The sequence below is a fragment of the Brachypodium distachyon genome, chromosome 5, assembly GCF_000005505.3.
Source record: "Brachypodium distachyon strain Bd21 chromosome 5, Brachypodium_distachyon_v3.0, whole genome shotgun sequence".
NCBI lineage: Eukaryota > Viridiplantae > Streptophyta > Magnoliopsida > Poales > Poaceae > Brachypodium > Brachypodium distachyon.
The window spans coordinates 13,475,777-13,496,853 of record NC_016135.3 but is presented as its reverse complement, the minus strand read 5'-3'; the positions used below and the strand labels follow the sequence as shown (position 1 = coordinate 13,496,853).

The 21,077-nt window shown below is 43.7% G+C and overlaps 3 protein-coding genes and 1 long non-coding RNA gene across 23 annotated transcripts; 3 read left to right on the top strand and 1 right to left on the bottom strand.

The window, feature by feature from the left end:
* The first annotated feature begins 432 nt into the window (after window positions 1-432).
* LOC100837044 lies at window positions 433-4,660 on the top strand. Of its 19 annotated transcripts, none has more exons than XR_002960927.1 (7): window positions 442-1,168; window positions 1,576-1,650; window positions 1,796-2,051; window positions 2,377-2,417; window positions 2,657-2,736; window positions 3,837-4,045; window positions 4,292-4,660. XR_002960927.1 is itself a non-coding variant. In XM_024455717.1 (4 exons), the coding sequence occupies exons 1-3, from the start codon at window positions 1,061-1,063 to the stop codon at window positions 2,048-2,050; spliced, it is 438 nt and encodes a 145-aa protein (XP_024311485.1). In that variant the 5' UTR covers window positions 433-1,060; the 3' UTR covers window position 2,051; window positions 2,377-2,531. The 19 variants fall into 19 exon arrangements, 1 of the variants encoding a protein (XP_024311485.1); XR_002960926.1 differs by adding an exon at window positions 3,365-3,474 and having other exon boundaries at window positions 444-1,168; window positions 2,377-2,736; window positions 3,881-4,045; XR_002960923.1 differs by adding an exon at window positions 3,365-3,474 and having other exon boundaries at window positions 447-1,168; window positions 2,377-2,736.
* Window positions 4,661-6,257: 1,597 nt separating this feature from the next.
* On the top strand, window positions 6,258-8,790 carry LOC100825987 (cold and drought-regulated protein CORA). The gene is made up of 7 exons (XM_003579699.4): window positions 6,258-6,594; window positions 7,079-7,159; window positions 7,252-7,340; window positions 7,433-7,507; window positions 7,622-7,746; window positions 7,887-8,108; window positions 8,429-8,790. The coding sequence occupies exons 1-7, from the start codon at window positions 6,472-6,474 to the stop codon at window positions 8,521-8,523; spliced, it is 810 nt and encodes a 269-aa protein (XP_003579747.1). The 5' UTR covers window positions 6,258-6,471; the 3' UTR covers window positions 8,524-8,790.
* Window positions 8,791-11,964: 3,174 nt separating this feature from the next.
* LOC104585336 lies at window positions 11,965-13,395 on the bottom strand. The gene is made up of 2 exons (XR_733010.3): window positions 13,207-13,395; window positions 11,965-13,086 (listed from the first exon to the last, which is right to left on the bottom strand). It is a non-coding gene; the product is annotated as an uncharacterized LOC104585336 (long non-coding RNA).
* Window positions 13,396-13,948: 553 nt separating this feature from the next.
* On the top strand, window positions 13,949-17,538 carry LOC100825058 (COP9 signalosome complex subunit 8). Of its 2 annotated transcripts, XM_003579697.4 has the most exons (5): window positions 13,949-14,139; window positions 14,255-14,331; window positions 14,457-14,638; window positions 15,757-15,864; window positions 17,159-17,538. In XM_003579697.4, exons 1-5 carry the CDS (start codon window positions 14,056-14,058, stop codon window positions 17,296-17,298), a joined length of 591 nt encoding a protein of 196 aa, XP_003579745.1. In that variant the 5' UTR covers window positions 13,949-14,055; the 3' UTR covers window positions 17,299-17,538. The 2 variants fall into 2 exon arrangements, with proteins under 2 accessions (XP_003579745.1, XP_010239910.1); XM_010241608.3 differs by lacking the exon at window positions 15,757-15,864.
* The last annotated feature ends 3,539 nt before the right edge of the window (window positions 17,539-21,077 follow it).

Here is a 21,077-nt window from a genome sequence, read left to right as displayed (position 1 = left end):
ATGCTAACACACTAGTTTATAAAGGTGCTGGATTTAAATAAGCTTTAGTCAATCTAATGAGTGGACAATTTCATATAAGAGCCAAACACATATGTGGTCCTACTATTATTGAGTTGGTGTCACTTCGGTCCTAAATTTATGAAATAGACGGAAATAAGAGAGATGACCCTCCTGTGAGGTGGTTTCTACTAAACACTTCGATTGATGTTTATTGCTAACCACGGGCTTGATCTCAAGTAGGAGTAGTCCACTCAACTGCAGCTCCTGATTATTGGAAAACACATAAAAAAAATGTTTACACGAAATGCTAGTAACAACAGTTTCAAGAAAAAAAAAATCTCGGTTTGACCTGGCAGCCGTATTCTGGTCATTGTCATCTTTACCATTGCTCAATCTGCAGTTGCGTCCGTCGTGGTAAGCTCTCCTACCTCTTCCCGTCCCACACCACCCCGCGATCGCTCCGCAGTCCCGCACCCTCCGCACGGTAAAAAAAAGAAAAGAAAAAAAAAACGCCTGCTGCTCACGCCCTCCTCCTCGAGCGCCGTCGCCGCCCTCCTCCCCTGCGAGTCCGCCGGCCAAGATCTCCTTCCCCTGCGCGCGCCGCCGCCAACCTCGGCCCGCGCCCTCCAAGCCCGCGACCTCCGCCACCTCCCGAGGCGTGCCCGGCGCCGCCGGCCCCCTCCGAGCCCCGATCCAATCGTCCACTGAGGGATCCCCTCCTCGCTCCGTCTGCTCCTCCCGCGCCGCCACCATCTCGCGGGGCCCTGCCGCCGAGTGCTCCCGACGCTCGATGAGGGCGTCCCCTCCAGTCGCAGCTGTCGCCGGAGCGGAAGGGGAGACCAGTTCCCATCGGCCATCGTGCGTCTCCTCGCCTCCTAGAAAGAGGAAAACCCCGCATCGCTCGCTGCCGCCGCCGCCGCCTGCTGTCATCCTCCCCCGGCATCTGCGTCCCTCGCCGCCGCCTTGCGCCTTGCCTAAGAGCCTCTGCCGACTCCGTTCTGCTCGCCCGCGTCCGCACCGCTGCCGCTGAAACAAGGCGCCTTCCTTCCCTGCCGCCTCCATGAGGCCACTCCACTGCAGGCTAGCGGCGCGCCTGAGCTCCGTCCTGGCGGTCTCCTCCTACGTGCTCGCCGGGAGCAAGGCCCCGCCCGCCGCCGCCGCGCATCTGGTGAGAAATCCTCTCTTCTCAACTCCTGAAAATGCGTATTGTCTGCTCGTGCAAGTGCAAACTCCTGTCCATGACTGATTGTGAGGTTTCCCCAAATTAGGTTCTTTAAAATTTGGAATTAATACCGCGCTTTCTGGTCTCATTGACTTGCAATTAATTTATATCTGATTTCTATTGATATCCATGGACATTGTGTGTGTTTTGGTAGTTAAGAGCATGCTCTTCAAAATTGGAATTTATACTAGGCTTTCTGGTCCATTGTGTTTCTATATCTGTATCTGTTTTTTATCGGTATCCATCTCCATTGTGTTTTTTTGGGTTGTTAAGAGCAGAATAATTCATGGTGAGGCTGCGACATTTTCCTCCCAATAAATTAGTCCTAATTTTGAGTTTATGTCTTCTGTCAGTTGTATGACCTTGCCAACTCCTATGAACAGTTTGTGCGCAAAGTTGAGAAAGTTGGAGCCATTAATCACGTTAGAGTAAGCATCTGTCGTCGTTTTTGGAGTTTCCTTCCATGCTGTTACAAGTAATTCGAACAGGCTTCAAACCTGGTGTTGGTGCTGCTTCTTTATCTATCTGTACACCAAATTTGCTGATAGTTTGTTTCATCCATCTATTTTGTAGGCCGTGGAGGCTCAGAAGGAGACGAGTGGCCGGAGGAGGTGGAGAGAGGCAGAGAGCCATGGCTGCACCTGGCTCCTTAGTCCCGGCTCACTCGAACCAAATTGCCCCGTGATGGCGCCGCCGGAGATCTGTCCATGGCAACAGCTAGGGAAAGATGATGACGAGCTCCTCGAACCTGATGTAGATGCGGGCCTGGATGCCAACCGGCACGACGAACGCTCGATAGAACCCCTGCACGCCACTCGGTTTCTTTGAGGTATGGAACAAGAGTGAATTTTCTGCTCAATATCTGCTTGTGTTAATGCCTGAAAGAAAACTAATTTTTTTTCCTGTAGTTCCATTCGGTACAGAAAACGAATTTATCCCTTTCAAAGACATCTCTTAATTTTTCGTGATAAAATAAGGCTAAGAACTTTTACATGAAAGTAAAAAAAAGTAATATGCCAAAAGTGTGTATGTGCATCGAAAGGATCTGGACATACAAACTTTATATCATTGAGATATCTTTTATTGTGTTTGCTATTTGGGGCACCTGATATGCCTCCTGCTTGTCTGACTATCTTTACAAATTAATTCTTCAGACAAATGGTACTCAACTCAAAATACAATGGTGGCAGAACAGGTACTCCTTGAGTCCTTGATATCTACTATGAGCAGCCAAAATTACTGATCTGAATGTGTACTTCACTCAATCATGTCGCTGGCAGTTAAATTGATTCATTCAGTAGTTCCTTTACAGCAGCCGCTTTTGTGCTACACCAAGTAATTTCATAGTGCTAGCACATAGAAGCTTCTCTAGATAGCACTGGGGCTGATTCAGTTATATAGGTAAAGAAAATAAAAGGTTATAATGCATTACAGGAGCAGGGCAAGAGTAGTAAGGTGAAGGCTTATTCCCTTGCACTAATCAATCATTGGCTAGCTGGATATGGAATCAGCCGGTCAGCGTCTATGATACAATTAATGCAAGTTCTGTATGGTTTCTTTTTATTAGGTTGATATTTATGCATTCATAAATTGTTTCTTCAGAATTTTAATCCAGATCTGAAGTGGCAAGGATGCATTATCTAGAATGAGTCTAATCATGAATAGACAAGTCAATGAAATCCATCTTGGTGATTAAGTTTATGAATCAAAAATTATCTACTAACTGCAGAAAGGAAGAAAACAAGTCACAGTTATTCTCTCAGTTGTGTTCATATCCAGTGTGGGTTTGCTCTGCATTTTCATACTTGGAGCAAATAGGACAAGCTATAAATCCTTTTGCTAGACTATTACATCTTATCTACTGCCTGAATTGAAGCTATAAATAACTTTGCTACCTGTTAGCAGCAGCATGGTTGTCTTTATCTACACTGCCGGTAAAATTGTATGATTATTGCGATCCTCAACGAAAAGTGGAAATGAACAAATAATTTCTGTTACTTGCGACCGTACCAAGGACAAAAAAGTTTGTTCATTTGCTTGATATTGTACTTTTTATTGCATATATAGTTTTGCATGAAGCAGGTAAATGAAATTTTCAGTGTTATGGGGATGCATGAAACCATGCGCCAACTTTGTTCTCAGGTAATAGGGGAGGGAATAAAGCTGCCGCTGCTCACACAGCACACCAATTTGTTGAATGTGCAAGCGAAGATACTATTGTCATACTACATGTCTACATACATAGTACATAGGTATAGTATATGGATGAATGTACTCTCTGCTGCTCCCCCGATGGCTGGCTCAACCTCAATGTATGCAAATTAATCTGCTTATTTTACTCAATCAATTAAAGGATTCTGTCTTGATGTACTGATGCACACGCACACAATAAAAAGTAACATTATATATGCCAAACTTGTCATAGGTGCTAGAGTAGTTGTCAATACAAACTAAAGCCAATTATCGACTTGGTCAATTTGAAGTTCATTAAGTAATTAGTACTACTGTTGAACTGTCAGAGTATAGTAGCTCAGAAATGTTGATGAATCCCCAACCTCGATGTTTAATATTATTGTTGCCTGAGATGGTTCTGTTCTCACATCTTGCATTGCAGTTCTCCACTTCTGGAGACATTTGAACTGCAAACATTTTCTGTAGGCAGAACAAGACGGTTGATATCTCTGTTACGGCCACTAATTGGTACCATGAAGCTTTACACATCCTTCAAGAAGGGTGGCAAGTGGCAACGCGCTCAAGACGGCGCAAGGTGGCTTCGATGTCAGCGAGATCATCGACATCATCGTCTCCCGTGGGTACACGTAGGTGAGAGCAACTTAAACGCAGAGACGCTAATGCTTACTTGCAAATCAGCCAGGATAGTATCCATCTCTTCGATGTTGTTGGATCATATGCTTCTACCCTCCAAAGGATCAGAAGCTTGCTTTTTTGAGATTGCAGCAATAGTGTTGTCTATGCAGAACACAGGTGTAAAGCATGCTTTAAACATAATATGCTCATTGATCCAATTGCTTTCATAAATCACATTCGTCATTGAATGCATTCTTGCAGCCAAAACTGGAAAACAAGAAATTCTCAGGTGAATGCTTGTTGGCACATGTCAATTGAAGTATTTCCCTGCTACCATCAAAGCTATAGCTGGATGATCCTCGGCATTACTGGTTCAACTCAGAGCTTTTTTTCAGCCCGGTTTGCATTGCCTTGTATGGTGTAGGGGATCTTTTGTTGTTTTAGATTACTCTTTTCTTTTTTAGTTTGTACTCATATACACAACATGGTTTCTCAATTTCTTTAATACAAATAGGAAGCGCTCTGCATGTAACCACATTCATTTCCCAAAAGGAATTTCTCATGTTGCAAATTATGAAATGGATATTTGTAAGCCATGGGCGGCTGTCTTGATCTGACGTGTTTAATTTACATCATTTCCTTGTGCATTTAGTACTTGTATATTTGTAAGCCATGGGCGGCTGTCTTGATTGTTTCGGTACTTGAGCATGCATACTTAGTGATATTTACTCTCTTTTTTGCGGATACTTAGTCATATTTACAATTGTAAGAAGAGGGTCTATGGCCAAGTTCTTCGTTAATCATTGATGTGCATTGTATTATTGGTCCATTATAGCATTTGGTTTCCGATGTACATGTTATGACTTGGATGATGTACATGTACATGAGCAGTGGTGCCTTGTTATCCGATGACCATGACCGTCGATTTTTTATATTTCCATTCTTGTTGAGCTGTAAAATGTTCATCTTGTGGTTGCAACGCAAGGCACTTAACTAGTGTTTTCCACAATTTTTGGTTTGCTAAGTGCACTTAGCGCGCACGGAGCCACCAGCACAAGAGTTTCATCTTGCTCTGGGTGTGCCTTCATTCGGCACGCCGCTCTTGTGCTCCGGTCGTATTTGAGCAGGAGAATGCCAGCTTGCCTCTCCAGTATGGGACTAAAAAAATGAAACCTTGCCCGCGGGTCACTCGCATTCCTCTGATCATCTTCGACTTTTGAGGCCACAGTGATAACTGGGCCGAGCCTCGTCCTGAATGTTGGACCCGTGGAAACTTTGCACGGCTTCAGGAAGAAAAAAGAGGCTAAGCCAGCAGGCACGGCTGGCGGGCTATACGGGACGGGGGAGCCAAGCTCTGACGGCGTGCGGAAAGGCAGTTTCTCGCAAAAACAACACTTCCAAGTTCACTGGACACACACGTCAGAAACTCAGAATTCAGAACAACACTTCCAAGTTCTTTTTTTTTTTGCTCGATCAACAATTCAACACTTGAACTCTTGAAGCTGCAAGCGTGGTTTCATTTGGTTGTGAAAACTCAGAACTGAGAACAACACTGTATCTACTACCATGCGCGTGCGTGCAAAGCGATGAACGGCTGTGAGAACTGAGAACACGTACCCGCTCGATCTCTGCGTCAGTGATGACTTTACGATTCATTTGGTTGTCAGGTTTTGCAAGGACCCGTCGCAGTGCCGGCCACTGGTCTGGACAAGCAAAGCCAAGAAGGAAGCGCTGCTAAAGTAAAAGCAAAAAAGCCACAGCAAAGTTGAAGGCATCTCCTTCTCCTCTCCGGTTATTCTCGCTGCCGCGTTTTAGACCTTTCAGGTATTACAATTGAATTCTATCTCTCGGATATTTCAGTTGTATACCACGGATCTACTCCAATTTGTATGTACCAGTAATGTTGGCTCCGAACAGCTTTGTACCGAACCAGTGTAGAATTCGAGCCCGACCCCTTTACGGCAGCAATCTCAATTCGTGAACGGGACTCATATAACTCACGTTGATGATTCTTACACGAACAGGAGACGGCGCTCACAAGGTCACGCAAACAAAACACGCGTGGATGCTAAACCAGGACAGGACAAAACCGCTTTCTGGTAAACCACCGCCCGATCAGAGAACCGACGGCTCAGATCAGTCTCGACTCCGACGCGGCGGACCTGAAACCAACGAGCCAAACCGGTGACCCAACGCAGCACGCCGACCGAGCCCGGACCCCAAATCCGGGGGTCCCTGTCGGACCCGGCCACCCCACGCAAACCCTACCCTATCTTCCTCCTCCTCCTTCTCCCTCCTATATCAGCCCACCCCGACGACCTCCCCCGAGGCCACAACGATTGCATCCATCCACCGAAACCACAAAGCAGCCGATTCGAGCCTGCCCTAGGGTTTCGAGCGAGAGGATTCGCGGCCCGCGCCGTAGAGGAGAGGTCGGCTGTATGGATCGGTACCAGAGGGTTGAGAAGCCGCGGGAGGAGGCGGCCATCGGCCCCAACGAGATCCGCATCACCGCGCAGGGCCGCACCCGCAACTACATCTCCTACGCCCTTACCCTGCTCCAGGTAAACCATCGCTGCTTGCTACTGACGCTTGGTACCCCTCGGTTCTATGGAGCGGGGGAAATCGAATTATTTTTTTTTGGTGGCGACTTCTGGCTAGGGTTTAGTGTGGGTTCAGTGCGGCGGACGAACCTCGTGGGGTCGAATCTGGATGTGTCTCCTCGATGTTGGTTAGGTGGCCATCCAAGTCCAACTGCAGATGTTTACTGTTTCTAAGGCTCTATTGCGGTTATCTGCTCTTAGTTTTGGGGCGTTGGTTGACTAGTATGCACTTGGTTATTTTGAACTATTTTAGTCAGGGACCGCTTTCCGTTGCGATGCAACCTTTTTGGAATCTAACTATGCTACTTAACTCGAGTTTACGAGATTGAATGTGGATATTGATGTGTACGATGGCAGTAAGATTACATAGTCATTAGGCTGTCTTGTGGTTGGGCTGCCTTCCTCTGGTTAAGTATGGGCTCATCTATAACTCTTCCTTTAACAGGACGATGCGACAGATGAAATTGTTATCAAGGCCATGGGAAGGGCTATCAACAAGACAGTGGCCATCGTGGAGCTTCTTAAGGTAAAACTGAAACTTTGTGATGCCACTTTTTAATACTTGATACACCTTGAAGTTCTAGTCTTATGGTAACTTATTATGCTATCCCTGAGCAGAGAAGGATTGCTGGTCTCCATCAGAATAACTCTATCGAATCAATTGATATAACTGACACATGGGAACCCTTGGAAGAAGGGCTTAACATGTAAGCACTGCATTTAAAAAAAAAGTTAACTTGGTTCAATTTTGGACGGGAAAAAGTGTTTTTGACACGATTCCTTTATGTCCTTTTGACAGTCTTGAGACTACTCGCCATGTTTCCTTGATTACCATTACCTTGTCAAAGAAGGAGCTGGATACTTCATCTCCTGGGTTAGTACGAGCCTTTTCCCTGTTTTTGATGTCTGTTTGAAATCAAATATTATGTAAGAAATTACAGATTATTCTCTTCATGACATCTATTAAACACATATTTGAATATTGTAGTTACCAGCCACCAATACCAGCTGATCAGGTCAGGCCTCCAACTGACTTTGATCAGGATGCAGAGGACTTGCCAGGTGACCGTGGAAGAGGCCGTGGTCGCCGTGGTGGAAGGGGCAGGGGAAGAGGTACTCCTTGTTACACTTGATTGTAATTATTGGTAAAGCTGATGTTCATATGTCTCTGCAAATCCCGGATTATTATGGTTGCTCTTTTTGGTGATTCCTGATTCTTTTATCTTCTTCACATTTGAATCATTGTGATATAGGTTTTAGCAATGGAGGGGCAGATTATGATGACGAGAATGGATACTCGGAGGGTCCACGTGGATATCGTGGCAGAGGAAGAGGAAGGGGTAGACGTGGATCCTTTGGGCCTGGAAGGGGTTATGGTGGTGATGGCTATGTAATGGAAGAAGCTGGTGGATATCATGGTGTGGAGCATGATGCACCTCCTGTGCATGGGCCTCCTGAGCATGAGCAAGGATACGGTTAGTTTCTTTAACCCACTTAATTGTTACTATTATTATTATTTGCCGAAAGGCAGGACTCTGCATCGCAATAAACTTAATTGTTCCCTGTTAGTTTATTTTGACTCAATTTTTATTTCTTGCTTGGTGCTCTTGCAATCCATCATCTATTATTATTACTGATATTAGCACCACATTTAATTGATTTGATGACTGAAATTTAATCGGTTGATTTCTGAAATAGTTCAGGATCTGCATAGCCCTGTATATTCTTGTGGAATTGAAAGTGTAGCATATTGATATTGTAAATGAGCGCTCATAAAAATCTTTTTCTTGTGCAGAAGGTTACAGAGGTAGGGGCCGTGGCCGAGGTCGAGGACGTGGCCGTGGACGCAGTGGGGGTCGTGGCCGTGGACCTCCTCCTCCTCAAGATTAGATTTGGCATCTATGGAATGCAACAGCTCATCTTTACTAGATTAATGTTATCTTCTGTTGTAACTTTATCTGGTTAGGTTTATGTTAAAACTTAAAAGTTTGACAGAATGACTCTAGTGTGGGGGATGAGGCTAGTTATGATTTTTTGTAGCTAGGTTACTCTTCCATTTGCTTTTATATCGGAACTGGTATCATTCCAACTGTGCATTGTAGCATCCTTAATGTGTTTATCACCAAATTTAGCTCAGGAAATTCTTTTGTGATGTCAGAAACCGCACCCATGCCTTCTGTGGATTTGCATTGCTGGTCAACTAGCTTTGCAATCTGGTACGATGCCATTGTTGTGGTGCTCATGACTGTTTTCCCTTTTCAGGATTGTGTGTCACGAAATTTGTGATCTCAATACACGGCTGTAGTTTTATTTACCTGCAGAAAAAAAGACGACATAATTGCCTGTAGGCTGTAGGGGAACGAAATTTGTTTTGTTTGGTATTTTTAGTGTCTTAACAAGAGGAAGAAGCTACTTGTTGGAGCGGTTATTACTTTGCCTAAGATTGTTCATTCTCTCTTATCTTAGCAATGGATTGTTAGGAAATGCTGATTTGTTCTAACTCGACTCAAATTAGTCTGGCCTAAGCCAATATAGTTACGGCATGACATGTATAGTATGAGACAAATTATTACAATGATACATATGTTTAACTTTTATTTTGTTTGAAAGATCTCGTCGAGAGTAATGCAATGCTTAATACTACTCAAAATTTGGACATTCAATTAAAAAGTTCTTTGAATTTTTTTATTAAAAAAACAAAAACGTAGCATGAGAGGCACTCGTACGAAGATGTCAGGTGTCGTGTTGGAAAGCACGCTCACATTTTTGGAGGTTGCCCTCCTCGTTCTGTTGAGGAAGAAGGGAGCCCTCCTTCTATTTAGAAGAATCTGAAGCTCTTTATTCATGATGCATAGCTATTCGTTTAGAGCCATAATGATAGCTCCCAATGGAAAAGAAAAATCCATCGTTGTCTTGTCATTTTTAAGAATACCAGGACACTTGATAAATCAACAAAAAAAAATTGAAGGGGACTACGGCGGGCAGAAGCCAGCGCAACTTTATTAAAACCCGAGTTTACATTTACAGTAATTACAGAAATGAGAGGATCTAGAATTTAGAGGGTATGGAGGTTACAATTGTTGAGCCAAGTGTGCCAACATTACAGCCCAATCAGTAAGTACAACCTTTCGAGTAGCCGCCGAGCACCGGGATGCCCAGAGGTGAAGCTCATTGGCGCAACGCTGAACCATGGTATGAAGGCCTTCGAGTTCCTGATGGAATGCCATGACGTTCATACGTTTCCAGATGTTCCATAGCTGCAGCGAGATGAGCACTTTAGAGCGGACCTTGTCATTGGGACTGAATTTCCAAAGGTCGGCGATGCGAAGACAAGACGAAGCCGCAGGGTGAATAGCATGTAGCTCAAGCCATATTCGTTGGATGGAGGAGCTTGAAGAAATAAATGAGTAGCAGTCTCCGTGTAAATCAACAATAATGTCTAGAGGAATTAATACAAGTGATATCTGGAGGAGATAATGCCATAAATGCCTAGGCCCTGTTTGTTTGTTTCTGCTTCAGGTTTTGGTGTTTTTAGCTCTCTAAAAAACACTTCTTCACGTTTATTCATGAAGCTAGAACCGCGCGGAAGAACGACATCATGGGCTTCGTTCAACACCTGCCGCTCGTATGTGAAGCTTACCCGTTGCAAACACCTCCGCTTAGCTTCCAGTACTTCCTTAAGTATAGCCCATAGCTGTATGGATTCATGTCCTTCAGATCGTTAACTTCTTGGAGGTAGAAATCAAAAGCAAGCAAGAGAGCTTTGTTGCATGCCGAAGCCTCCAAAGTCCAAACACGCCAGGACGACTTGTCCAGCAAGCCTCAATGGCCACCACGGACGCTCAGAGGAAATTCCCCCGCCCATCTTCGCATGCAGTTTGAGTGACTCCACATGCTATGGCCACAACCCATATTGTTTAAGCCAAATCGCCAATTCTAGGGTCAATACGAAACATGAAACCATTGTACGAAACATGGCGATCACTGCTGGTCCAGAAAATGAAAACGAAAAGGGGATTTGGCGGTCCTTTGTTCCAAACAAAGTAAGGTTTCCGCTTGGTTTCTTTTCAAGGACCGCCTGAACACTAGAAAGAACCTCATGCACAAGACCTTACTGGCATCTTCCATCCTGTGTGTGCTGCCTGGGTTTGGTTGAGGACCGTGAGCACCTCTTCATCTCATGTCCCCTTGTTGTTCAGTTTTGGGATTTCATTCATATATTTCTCTTTTTTTCAAGAAAACGCAAAAACTTTGCGTCTCGGTGCATATATTAAGAGAGAAAGAGTTATTTACAAGTCCAAGAGGGCAACACCAAAAAAACAACAACGCAACACCTCTAGGAACCAGTGACCGACAGGAGTAGTGCTCCAAGCCCAGTCGCCCCAGCCCGAGCCCACAGAACCTGCTCTTTGAAGAATTATGGTTTCTCTCCCCTCCGCTCAGTTTGCATGACAGTACATGGCCTTCCATCCTCCTTATCATTCTTTGGCAAATTTGGAAATTAAGAAATGCAAAGGTCTTCTCAGAAGAAGATGTTCTTCCTCGCTTGGTTCTTGAATCCCTAATCCAGGATATCACCTTGTGGTCTTTTAGACTAAAATGCAATTCTAAGAAAATAGACACCGATCTGTGACGTGATTATTTATCTTCCTTTTTTTTTGTATATTCAGGTGGGGAATGCCATTGGAAGGATAATCGAAATTCCACTCATTTAGAAATCGAGTAGCGAATACCATAGGAAGGATAATAAGAGCCTACACCAACATAGTCTTAGCCCCAGAAGGCCAGAACACATAGAGCTTTGAGCACTGTAATAAGTCTATCTGATTTTGAACGAGTTCATGAACAATCAACACATCCATATTGAGGAGAAAGCTCACTCGATCTACTGAACTTATAAATACAACTGCGCCCATTAAAGGGATTTCGTTTATGATATGAGGTGACGTTAGAAGCATACCTATATATGTACTCATAGCGGCTTCCATACCTATCTCGGGTAGAACTAAGAAAATACAAATATATGACTAGTAGTCTCATATGAAAACTTTCATCAAGATATATTTCATTATTAGAAGCGAAAGTTCACTAATCTATGGTCTAGAAAGCAAAAAGAAATGACCAGCCCAATGACAAGGGCACAAGCACGTTCCCTTCGTCCTCAATGTGCGTCAGCAGCATACTCGAGTGCTTGTGATTCATTCGGTTTAAGGAACCTTTATTGTATGAAGGGAAAAACCTAAATCTCGACAGACCCTAAGTAGGGACATAAACTTGAGCTAACCTAATTAACAAGCGTCCAGGAGAGAGAGGAAAAGTGCAAAGAACATAATATGAAAAAGAAAAGTTTTTTTTGGAAGAAAAGACCCTGGTAATATTAAAGCAGTGGGGTATAAACCCCACAAGTACAGTACAACTCGAATTACATGTAGGACCATAAAAGCTAAAGAAATTAAAATGAGGTCCTTATGGGACACGTGTAGCTTGACCGACAGGACCAAACACCACGCGTCTTGTGCTTCCTCTTCAGTTGCCACCTCAACGGGTGGAAAATACCATGCGTCCGCAAGGAGCGTCGCCGCGGACCGCCGTGGAGAGCGCCGACCGACAGCAGCACCCAACTCCAGCGAAATCCGGCATACCTCAGACGACAAACTTGCCTCCGAGGCCAGTTGCCTGGAGGAGAACAAGATCGCCGCTGCTTCTGATATAGGTGGTCACCACGACGTCGAATCAAATCCAGAGCCCCTCCCATGGGCTGGTGCTCCTCATGCCCGATCCAGACCACGATTTGGTGGACAACAATCGGCCGTTGCTCCCAAAAACCACAAAGCGGGCCTCTCGTATGGAGGTTGAAGGGGGAGTCAACAGCTTCATGATGGCCACTGCCGCCAAAGTCGACTCGTCGCCAGCGCATAAGAAGAATGTGAGAAGCATCGCTGGAGAAAAGGACAACTTGCCCAGACCAAAGAGGAGACTGAACTGGAGCTTCAACAATAGATCGCCGAGAATAATATTTTTGGAGAAAAGCACCGACAATCCGAGGTACCAGGCAAGAACACAAAGAGAAAAGGAATAAGAAGGGGCTCAGATCTAGAACTAACCCGTGAGGATCCACAAGAACCAACCAAGGTTAGAGATGGAAAATACAGATCTGAGTAAGGGGAGCTGTTATTTAGAGGGAGAGAGGGAGTGAAGGAAACATCCTGGCCGGGGTCGCCGTTACCGAAGGTACCGATGATGGCCACTACAGCAGAGAACAGAATCCTTCCGAGCCACCGGAGCTTCCCAGCCGGTGACCGATTCCTGCTAGGCCCGTAGACGAGCACCATACTAGAAACTAGACCTATACACGCACATACTCCCCTTCCCCTCCAACTCCGGTCGGCAGCGCCGGTGGAGAAGAGAGGAAGGGAAGCAGGCGACAGATACGGCCAAGGCCAAGCAACGCTCCTGCAGAGAAAATAGGTTACAGGTGAGAGGAGGAAGGAAAGAAAGAGGGTAGCTCCAGAAGAAAAGTTCTATTGACCGAATCTTGACAAACCCTGAGTAGGGACAGAAACTTGAGCTAACCTCCACACAAAATAGCCCCAAATCCGTGGGGACCTTCACCTTCCAAAGTTTCTGCCACTGCTTACGCCTGAGCAGCTCGTCTGAGCTTCATTGTCGTCTCTCCATCCAATCTCGTCCCCTGACGCTTTATTTCAATCAATGTACGAACGATAGGCTGACCGAGCTAAAAATCGACCAGTCCGCTTTTAGTGTCTTGCCCAGTGTCTCGCTGGTATATCGTGCTAGCATAAGAGCATCTCCGGAGGAGATGCAACAAAATGTTGATTCCAGGGCATCAGAAAATTTTCTGCCGCATGAGATGATGTAAAATAGGACACCCAACATAAGATCCAACGGTTGGAAAAGACAGGTTGCGCTGCACGCGTCCAACTTTTTTAGGGCACGGCTTTTGCCCAAATTTGCATCATTTGGGGTCAAAATATAGGCCTGTCCTAAAAAATATAGATCACCATATAAGAACAAGGCACTTGTCTAAGCAATGTTTTGGCTTTCAAATGCTCTAAAAAAGTGGTTGGGTCCTATATTTTACGACATCCGCTGGAGATGCTCCGAGCATTGTCAAGCCCGAGCGGTGTACACTCCGCACCGAAGACATCCAAAGTGATTGGGCTGGTCCATTAGATGAATCATATGGGCTGGATGGGCCAGATATATTCGCCTCATGTTCTGTTTATTTCCGTGGGCTGGATGGGCCGGAGTATTCCTTACGTATTCTCCCCGGAAATAAAATGCGGCTGTAATTAAGACGCCCAAACTCCCCGGAATTTACTCGAACGCCGGAGCTCCCAAAACCCTCCTTCCCCGCCCCCGCTCCCCCTACCGCCGGCGATCTCCTCTTCCTCGGACGAGATGGATCTCTCCGCCATACACGCCGCGCTCTCCGCGAAGTCCTACTCCACCCTCGGCCCTCTCTGCGACGACCTCCTCCTCCAGGTACGGGCTCTCCCCTCCCTGCCCTCTCCTCCGTCCCACCCGCATAAGAGTGGCCACGAAAAAGTCTCCCCTACCTGCCCGTCCCCCCTCACGCGTTCCACGACTCGACTCGCAGGTCGCATCCCGGGGCGCCGCCACCGACGACTGGCCCTACGCCGTCCACCTCCTCGCCCACCTTTATCTCAACGACCTGTATGTAGTCTGCTTCCTCTCTCCCCCCCTCCCTTTTCATTTGTTAATTAATGTTTGTGCCTCAGGATTTGGGGTTTTAAGCTAGGGTTTTCTGACAATCCTGTGCGGTCTGTGTGCGTGAGCAGGAACAGTGCGAGGTTTCTGTGGAAGACGGTGCCACAGGAGGTGAAGGACGCCCGTCCGGAGCTCGCTGCTATCTGGAAGATTGGCCAGTGCCTCTGGAACCGTGACTATGCCGGTGTCTACACGACTGCACATGAGTTCGAGTGGTCCCCTGAAATCGCTGATTTTGTGGCCGGCTTCCTAGGTATTGCTTGTGTTTTTACTGTTTAGCATCATAACATGGTATATAGCCTTCCTGTTCTATCCGCGCAATGTAAAGTATTGATAGACTGGTGGTAGTTCTGTTCTGTGGTTTGGTGGTGTCAGATGGGTAGGTGATCCTTATGGAGCATTCAGCGAGAAGATTTATCTGTGTAATTAGATCAAGTCCTTATTGAATTATTATTTTTGCGCTGGAAGTCCTTATTGAATATGATTGTGACAGTGGTAGTAAAGTTTGTGCTAAGATAGTCTGGTTGTTGTAGAAGTCTAATTACACTGGGTTTATATCTCCTATTGTATTGACAAGCGATTTTAGTAATGTTTGGGTGTCGGGGGTTCGAATCCCTCTTCGCCCACAGCTTTGAGGGTAGGAAAATCATGATCGGGATAGCGGACGTAAAGCTATTGAACTTAGGTATGCTCTTTCCTTTTGTCGAAGTGGAATCGTAAAACAGAAAGCGATACGATGAGATAGAATGCAATAGAAATAAAAGCAAGGGTATCGAACGAGTTACCTACTCCTAAGGGTCAAAGCAAGCCCTTGAATGAATCAAATCTCTCCAAGTAGGATTTGAACCTACTAACAGTCGGTTACTCCCTCTGCTCCATAAAAAGTGTCGCCCATTTTTACTAAGTTAGTTTAAATTTTGTACTAAGTGGGCGACACTTTTTATGGATCAGAGGGAGTAACAGATTGGCTGTTTGGTGTCTAAATACTGTAGATTTGGACTGTTTGTGTACAACATGGTGCAACAAATGGAAGTAACCATGCACGCTGCACACTTTGATGCATGCTTCTTCTTAAACAATTTGGATAATACAGGTTATGGTAGCTACAGCCTGTTTTGTGGCACTGATGTGTTACTATTGTAGATTTAGAGATGTTAAATTCTTTGATCAATCATTTCCTCCCAGAACTTAAGATGATCTCTGAACTCATTACGTGGTGAATATTTCCTTGTTTTTTGAACTCAATAGTCAACTAGTTTTGTCCTATACAACTATAATGTCTGGAAGTAATTGTATGGTTGTTTTTGTTTTTTTATTAAATTGGTACCTTAATGGAACATGAATTTTTCACTTTGGTTTTTAATGATGTAGAAAGCTACAGAAAGAGGATATTCGAGCTGCTGACTTCTGCGTATTCCACAATCATCGTTGCAGATGTGTCTCACTTCATGGGCATGAGTGAGGAGGATGCTACTAACTGTATGTTTTGGAGTGCACCTAATTCATATCAAATTAACAAGGACTTTTACCTAATTTGAACATTCTAACATATTTTGATGCTTGTTTTGTTTGAAGCATGTACAGTGCATTTCTTCATGTTAGAGTAGATCTTTGCCCATCTAGCGTGGTAAATCTTCCAGCAACATTTTTTGGTGTTGAGATTGCATTTCTTCAAATTGAGAGAGCCTATGCATGTTAAGATGGCTACTTTTCTTTTACATTCAATGTTTGAATATCTCCAAACACATATATTGCTAAGCATGACGGCCTAGATACAGTAACGTCTTTCAGTAATCCTATCATTTTGATATGTCTAACTTACACTGATAAACGACAATGCTACTCTTTCTCTTGCTATCCATCCACTATTTAAGAATCTATAATGTATATTCTGCCTTCCTTCCAATTGTGTATGAGTTGCTTTATTTGAAGCTGTAAGTGCCATGTGCCCCATTTAAAATATTGGTAAAAATTGGATTTGCCACCCCAATTGTTAACATTAATGTCACACTGACATGACCTTGGAGCCAAATATCAATTTCTTAGAGGATGGTAAATCTTCCAGTGCCAACTTTTTGGGTTGTGAATACTTGATGTCCCCTTAAGTTTTCTACGGGCATAATGATCTTATGGTTGTAGGTAATGTTGCATTTGTTACAATACCCTTGCCTTGATGGCCGACTTTAACAAAAAGGAGAAACTTTTCCTTTATTGTCCACATTTCCTTCCTAGATTGGATACTGTTCTAGTACTAACTTGTATTTGAGACTCAATGATTTGCTACATATTCAGAGTCAGAACAATTTTTTTGAAGTAATAGAGCAAGAGTAATATTCCTTACACAATTAGACTTACTTGGACTATACAAAATACGTAGTAGGAACTGGCTGTTATTCTTAAATTGACATCCCATTGTCCATTGACCACCACGTTGTCAGATGCAATCAACTACATTTTTGTCTACATTTTGACCTGATCTATCTAGTGCATCCTTTCACCTCTAGTTTACCAAAATTCCTGGTCAGTATTAAGATAAACCTATAAGGGTAGTTCGATTTTGATTATTGATGATTCAATTTTCTTGTTGCCCAGTTGCTTTTCCTTGATCGACGTCACACATTATTGCTGTTGTCTTGAAAAGAATTTTGCATGTGGTTATTAAGATTCCTTTAACTGGTGCTGGGGGGAAATGTCTTGTTGAAGCCAGCAGTTCTGCAAATTTTACTTGCGTCTTTGCAGTTGATGACAATATTTTTCTTGTTTGTCAATGCAGATGCCGTGCAAAATGGTTGGAGTCTGGATGCGGCAACCAAGATGCTTACTGTCAGAAAGCAAAAGGCACAGACGAACCAGAAGCTTGATGCAAGCAAACTGCAGCGTTTAACTGAATGTGTTTTCCATTTGGAGCACTGATGTAACTCCAGTGCTTGCATTCCTTTTCTACTTTTACCCTTAAGGAACCTATTAATCTTAAATGGTGACATGATACCGTACGTGTAGATTGAAATTTGGCTGGAAAGGCAGCGGTCAGTACTGAATCAGCGCATGCAAGTGTTTACTCGTTAGTGAGCTTACAATTCTGTTTTGCATGTGTTGCATGTTAATATGGCAGTCGGTCCAACCTGATTTGAATGATGTCGTTTTTAGTTTGAACCGACCGTATGCCTTGTTTTTAGTGTGAAGCTGTGAATTGTTTTGGTGGAATAGGAATTCCTGCTAAATCTCTTTAAAACCGATTGCCGAGCTAATTGTGTGTTTGGACTGCGAGGCTTCCACAGATTGGACGTCGGAATTTAATCTAGGTTTCCATTGAATGGTAGCATGCCTAAACCCAATTCTGCTCCGGAGGCTGTCATTTTGTTTGGAACGTTCTCATCATTTTGCAAATTTATATGCCAGTCAAACATGATTTTTGAGTTCACAATTCAAATTCAACTAGTTGAAATCATGTGACTTCTTATTTTCCAAATGAAATTAAGCGAGGGGTGCAGCAGGTGAGTTGGGACTAACTTGTTTAGTAAGCTTTTGTTGACGGTGAAGCTACGAAACTTTTTTGGAAATGGTCTGAGGTTTCACTAGTCAGGATAACTCCAATGCACAAACGACATAACTACGATGCTGAAACTGGGTAGGAAGGGAACTAGATGCAACCAAGGGAAAACGTCGAGTTATGGACGCTCAGCAAAGCCTCGAGTTGACGCTCACCAGGATTGAATTGTGTCGTTAGGCTAGGAAGGAAACTAGATGCACCCAAGGGAAAACCACGAGTTATGGACGCTCAGCATGATTGAATTCCAGATGCCTCGCAAGACTACAAACATGTGTTGAACACCCATTGGCATTCTACCGTACCCTAGCTTTGCTAGCTCCAGCGGCTACCCGTCTGACTCTCCCTCTCCCACTGAACTGCACCGACACATTTGACTATTTATCATCTCAAGCTCTCAGACACCTTAATGCCGTAGGCCCAATCGTTCACATGTTTTTTTTCTCCGTGCAATCCTGCGACCACATTGATGATCACCTTTCAATCTCAGAGAGCAAATGCATAGCCCAAGCGAGCGTGTCAAAAGTATCCGACTCATATTACTTGCCTCAAATTTACCCAAATATGGATGTATCTATGTTTAAAAAACGTTTAGATATATGTAATATTTTGACAAGTAATATGGTTCAGAGGGAGTACAGTATTAATATGCCGATCTGATTCTCTCTGTTATTTTACTCCTTCCGTCCCATATTAAGTGACTCAAATTTGGCCGAATATGGATATATCTATGTTTAAAAAGCGTCTAGATACATGTAATAGAAAGTCACTTAATATGGGACGGAGGGAGTACATAAGCTCCAGGAGGCAGGAGTCCAGGTTATTCATGAGAAGGAACATGCTTGGTTGCGCTAGAGGTTTGGTTGATTTACTTACAATGGTGGCAAGCCGAAATGTCCATTTCGACACAAATGAAAGGCATTTACTGAACCATTTATTCCTATGACGCTATGAGTTCGAAGTCAGTTTGTACTTCGTAGTGTATTTTGGACTTGTGGAATGCATAGTCATGTACTGAACTCAGCTTGTAGTGTATCTGTCCGCCAATTTATAGTTCCGATCTGTATTCCACCTCATACCGTGGCATCTTAACAGGTGTAGCGAACTGCACCAAAGAACCAATTGTTTAAATGAATATTTCAAGCCTGTGTATATTATATATACTCAAGAAGATGTGCAAATGCTCATACAATGTTCGTAGTATCTTTTTACGAATTTCACCAAAAGGATGGGGACTCCTGAATTTCATTAAGAATAAGAGAATTTATCTTGTTTATGACGAAAAAAGGAAACCAACAATGAGTATTTTAATTGGTACTTCCTCCATTTCACAATATAACGTGTATAGATAATCTATATGAGGTGTATTTTGGAACACATTAATATTTTGAAAAAAGAAACGCTCACTGGTTTTGAGGAGCTCAACTGTAGAGCAGCAATGCGCTCGTCATACCATCCTCATGCAAGGCCCTTGAGCTTCCACAAGGGCAAACCTCGAGTGGATCTATCCAGTGGAAAGATTGCATGCCTTAGTTTCCGACGCATCCAAATCCTATATGGTCGCCCTATCCTCAGGAACAAGACTACGTGTCATTGTATTGTGTCTCGTGTGTTACCAGTTTAATCTTGTTGCTAGTTCGTTTTCCTTTATGAACTTGTGTCTGTGTCACGTCCAGAACGTGATCTAGTTTGTTGTGTGCGCTGCCATGTCATTAGGTAGGCCGCGAAATAAGGCTAGGTAGTTTTGCTTGTAAGCCTGACTTGTGCTAATTCACTAGGGGCAGCTTTCCCGTTTGATTTCTGTTAGAGATCGCTCGGCATGATCCGGATCCGTGGGATGGGGCGGGCATTAAGGATCGTGGCGAGTTAGGATGCCGGTGAGTTCGCTAAGACGGCGCAGTCCGAGGAATAAGAAGGAAGAAGAAAAGACGCACGGTTATGCGTCGAAAAAAAAAACCAGTCTCGTTTCCTATGTGTGTCCTTCGCTGCCGCAGAGTCTGCCGCGGTAGAGAGCGATTGAGAGAATTGGGAACCAGCGACTGAATCTCCTGTGTTAATCCACCGTGTTCGTGTGTGTGCTAGGGCCTTAGATTCTAACATCGTGCTCGTCTCGTACGTTGGTATCTCACGCTTGCTCATCTACCAGACCCGTGTACATACAGTTCTCTATTCTTGCCTTGCTGCCTTCATCTTGCTTTTAAAATGGTTGCTGGTCGGCACAATCATGGATGCAGCTAAAGCAAATGCACATAACTCAAACTCGTTGTAGGTAGGTAGCACTTGTCTCTGTTGAGTGTTGACAGTGTACTCTCCCTTCGCCATTTCCATGCCTTCCAACAGGGCCCTGTTTTCGCCAACATAACGGTACATAGAACTGTTTTTCATTGTGAATAGTAGGTTCCAACCGAGAAGAAAATTTCAACTTTCTCAGAACTTCTAAATGAGGTTTTAAATTATTATCTTTATATCAGCACGGTGGCTCTCGCATATGGTTTTTAGTGTGCTGGAAATGTTTAAAAAATAATGTAAACAGTTCAAATTATTATATTTAAATGAGTATATTGCTGATCAGAAATAGTCTGGTTCTATATAGCCACCACAAAAGTTATGCTATATAAATTACTAGAACTGTCGGGGAACGTCTCGTTTTAAGGAGGGAAATTAAAAAAAACATCTTTCATTTGCCAACTAATGATTATGTATGTCATCTGTAAATATCATAAAATTATTGTTTGTTAGTGTTGTTATGCATGATATACTCCCTCCGTCTCATATTAAGTGTTGAAATATTACATGTATCTAGATGTTTTTTAGGTATGTATACATTCATATTTGGACAAATTTGACACACTTGATATGGGATGGAGGGAGTATCATATTAGTACACGGAATTGAAGTTCAAATCTGAAGGTTATCGATTTTGCATGACATTAGATGTGTATATTGAGTTAAATTTCATATTACGGTTCAATAGTTTGTACGTGATTAGATGTACACATATAATTATCTATATGTGCTGTTGTTGTCTATTAATACTCCCTCCGATCCAAATAAGGGTCGTTGATTTAGTACAAAGTTGTACTAAAGTTGTACTAAATCAGCGACACTTACTATAAATCGGAGGGAGTAGCTAATTAGGTCCACC

Bases quoted from the DNA above. Each gene is read 5' to 3' on its own strand.
- LOC100825987 (XM_003579699.4), top strand. From the start codon at position 6,472: ATGGATCGGTACCAGAGGGTTGAGAAGCCGCGGGAGGAGGCGGCCATC. The intron at 7,747-7,886 runs GTACTCCTTGTT...ATTGTGATATAG, and splicing joins TGGAAGGGGCAGGGGAAGAG to GTTTTAGCAATGGAGGGGCA. The intron at 8,109-8,428 runs GTTAGTTTCTTT...TTTCTTGTGCAG, and splicing joins TGAGCATGAGCAAGGATACG to AAGGTTACAGAGGTAGGGGC.
- LOC100837044 (XM_024455717.1), top strand. From the start codon at position 1,061: ATGAGGCCACTCCACTGCAGGCTAGCGGCGCGCCTGAGCTCCGTCCTG. The intron at 1,169-1,575 runs GTGAGAAATCCT...GTCTTCTGTCAG, and splicing joins CCGCCGCCGCCGCGCATCTG to TTGTATGACCTTGCCAACTC. The intron at 1,651-1,795 runs GTAAGCATCTGT...TCTATTTTGTAG, and splicing joins GAGCCATTAATCACGTTAGA to GCCGTGGAGGCTCAGAAGGA.
- LOC100825058 (XM_003579697.4), top strand. From the start codon at position 14,056: ATGGATCTCTCCGCCATACACGCCGCGCTCTCCGCGAAGTCCTACTCC. The intron at 14,140-14,254 runs GTACGGGCTCTC...CTCGACTCGCAG, and splicing joins GCGACGACCTCCTCCTCCAG to GTCGCATCCCGGGGCGCCGC. The intron at 15,865-17,158 runs GTATGTTTTGGA...TTGTCAATGCAG, and splicing joins TGAGGAGGATGCTACTAACT to ATGCCGTGCAAAATGGTTGG.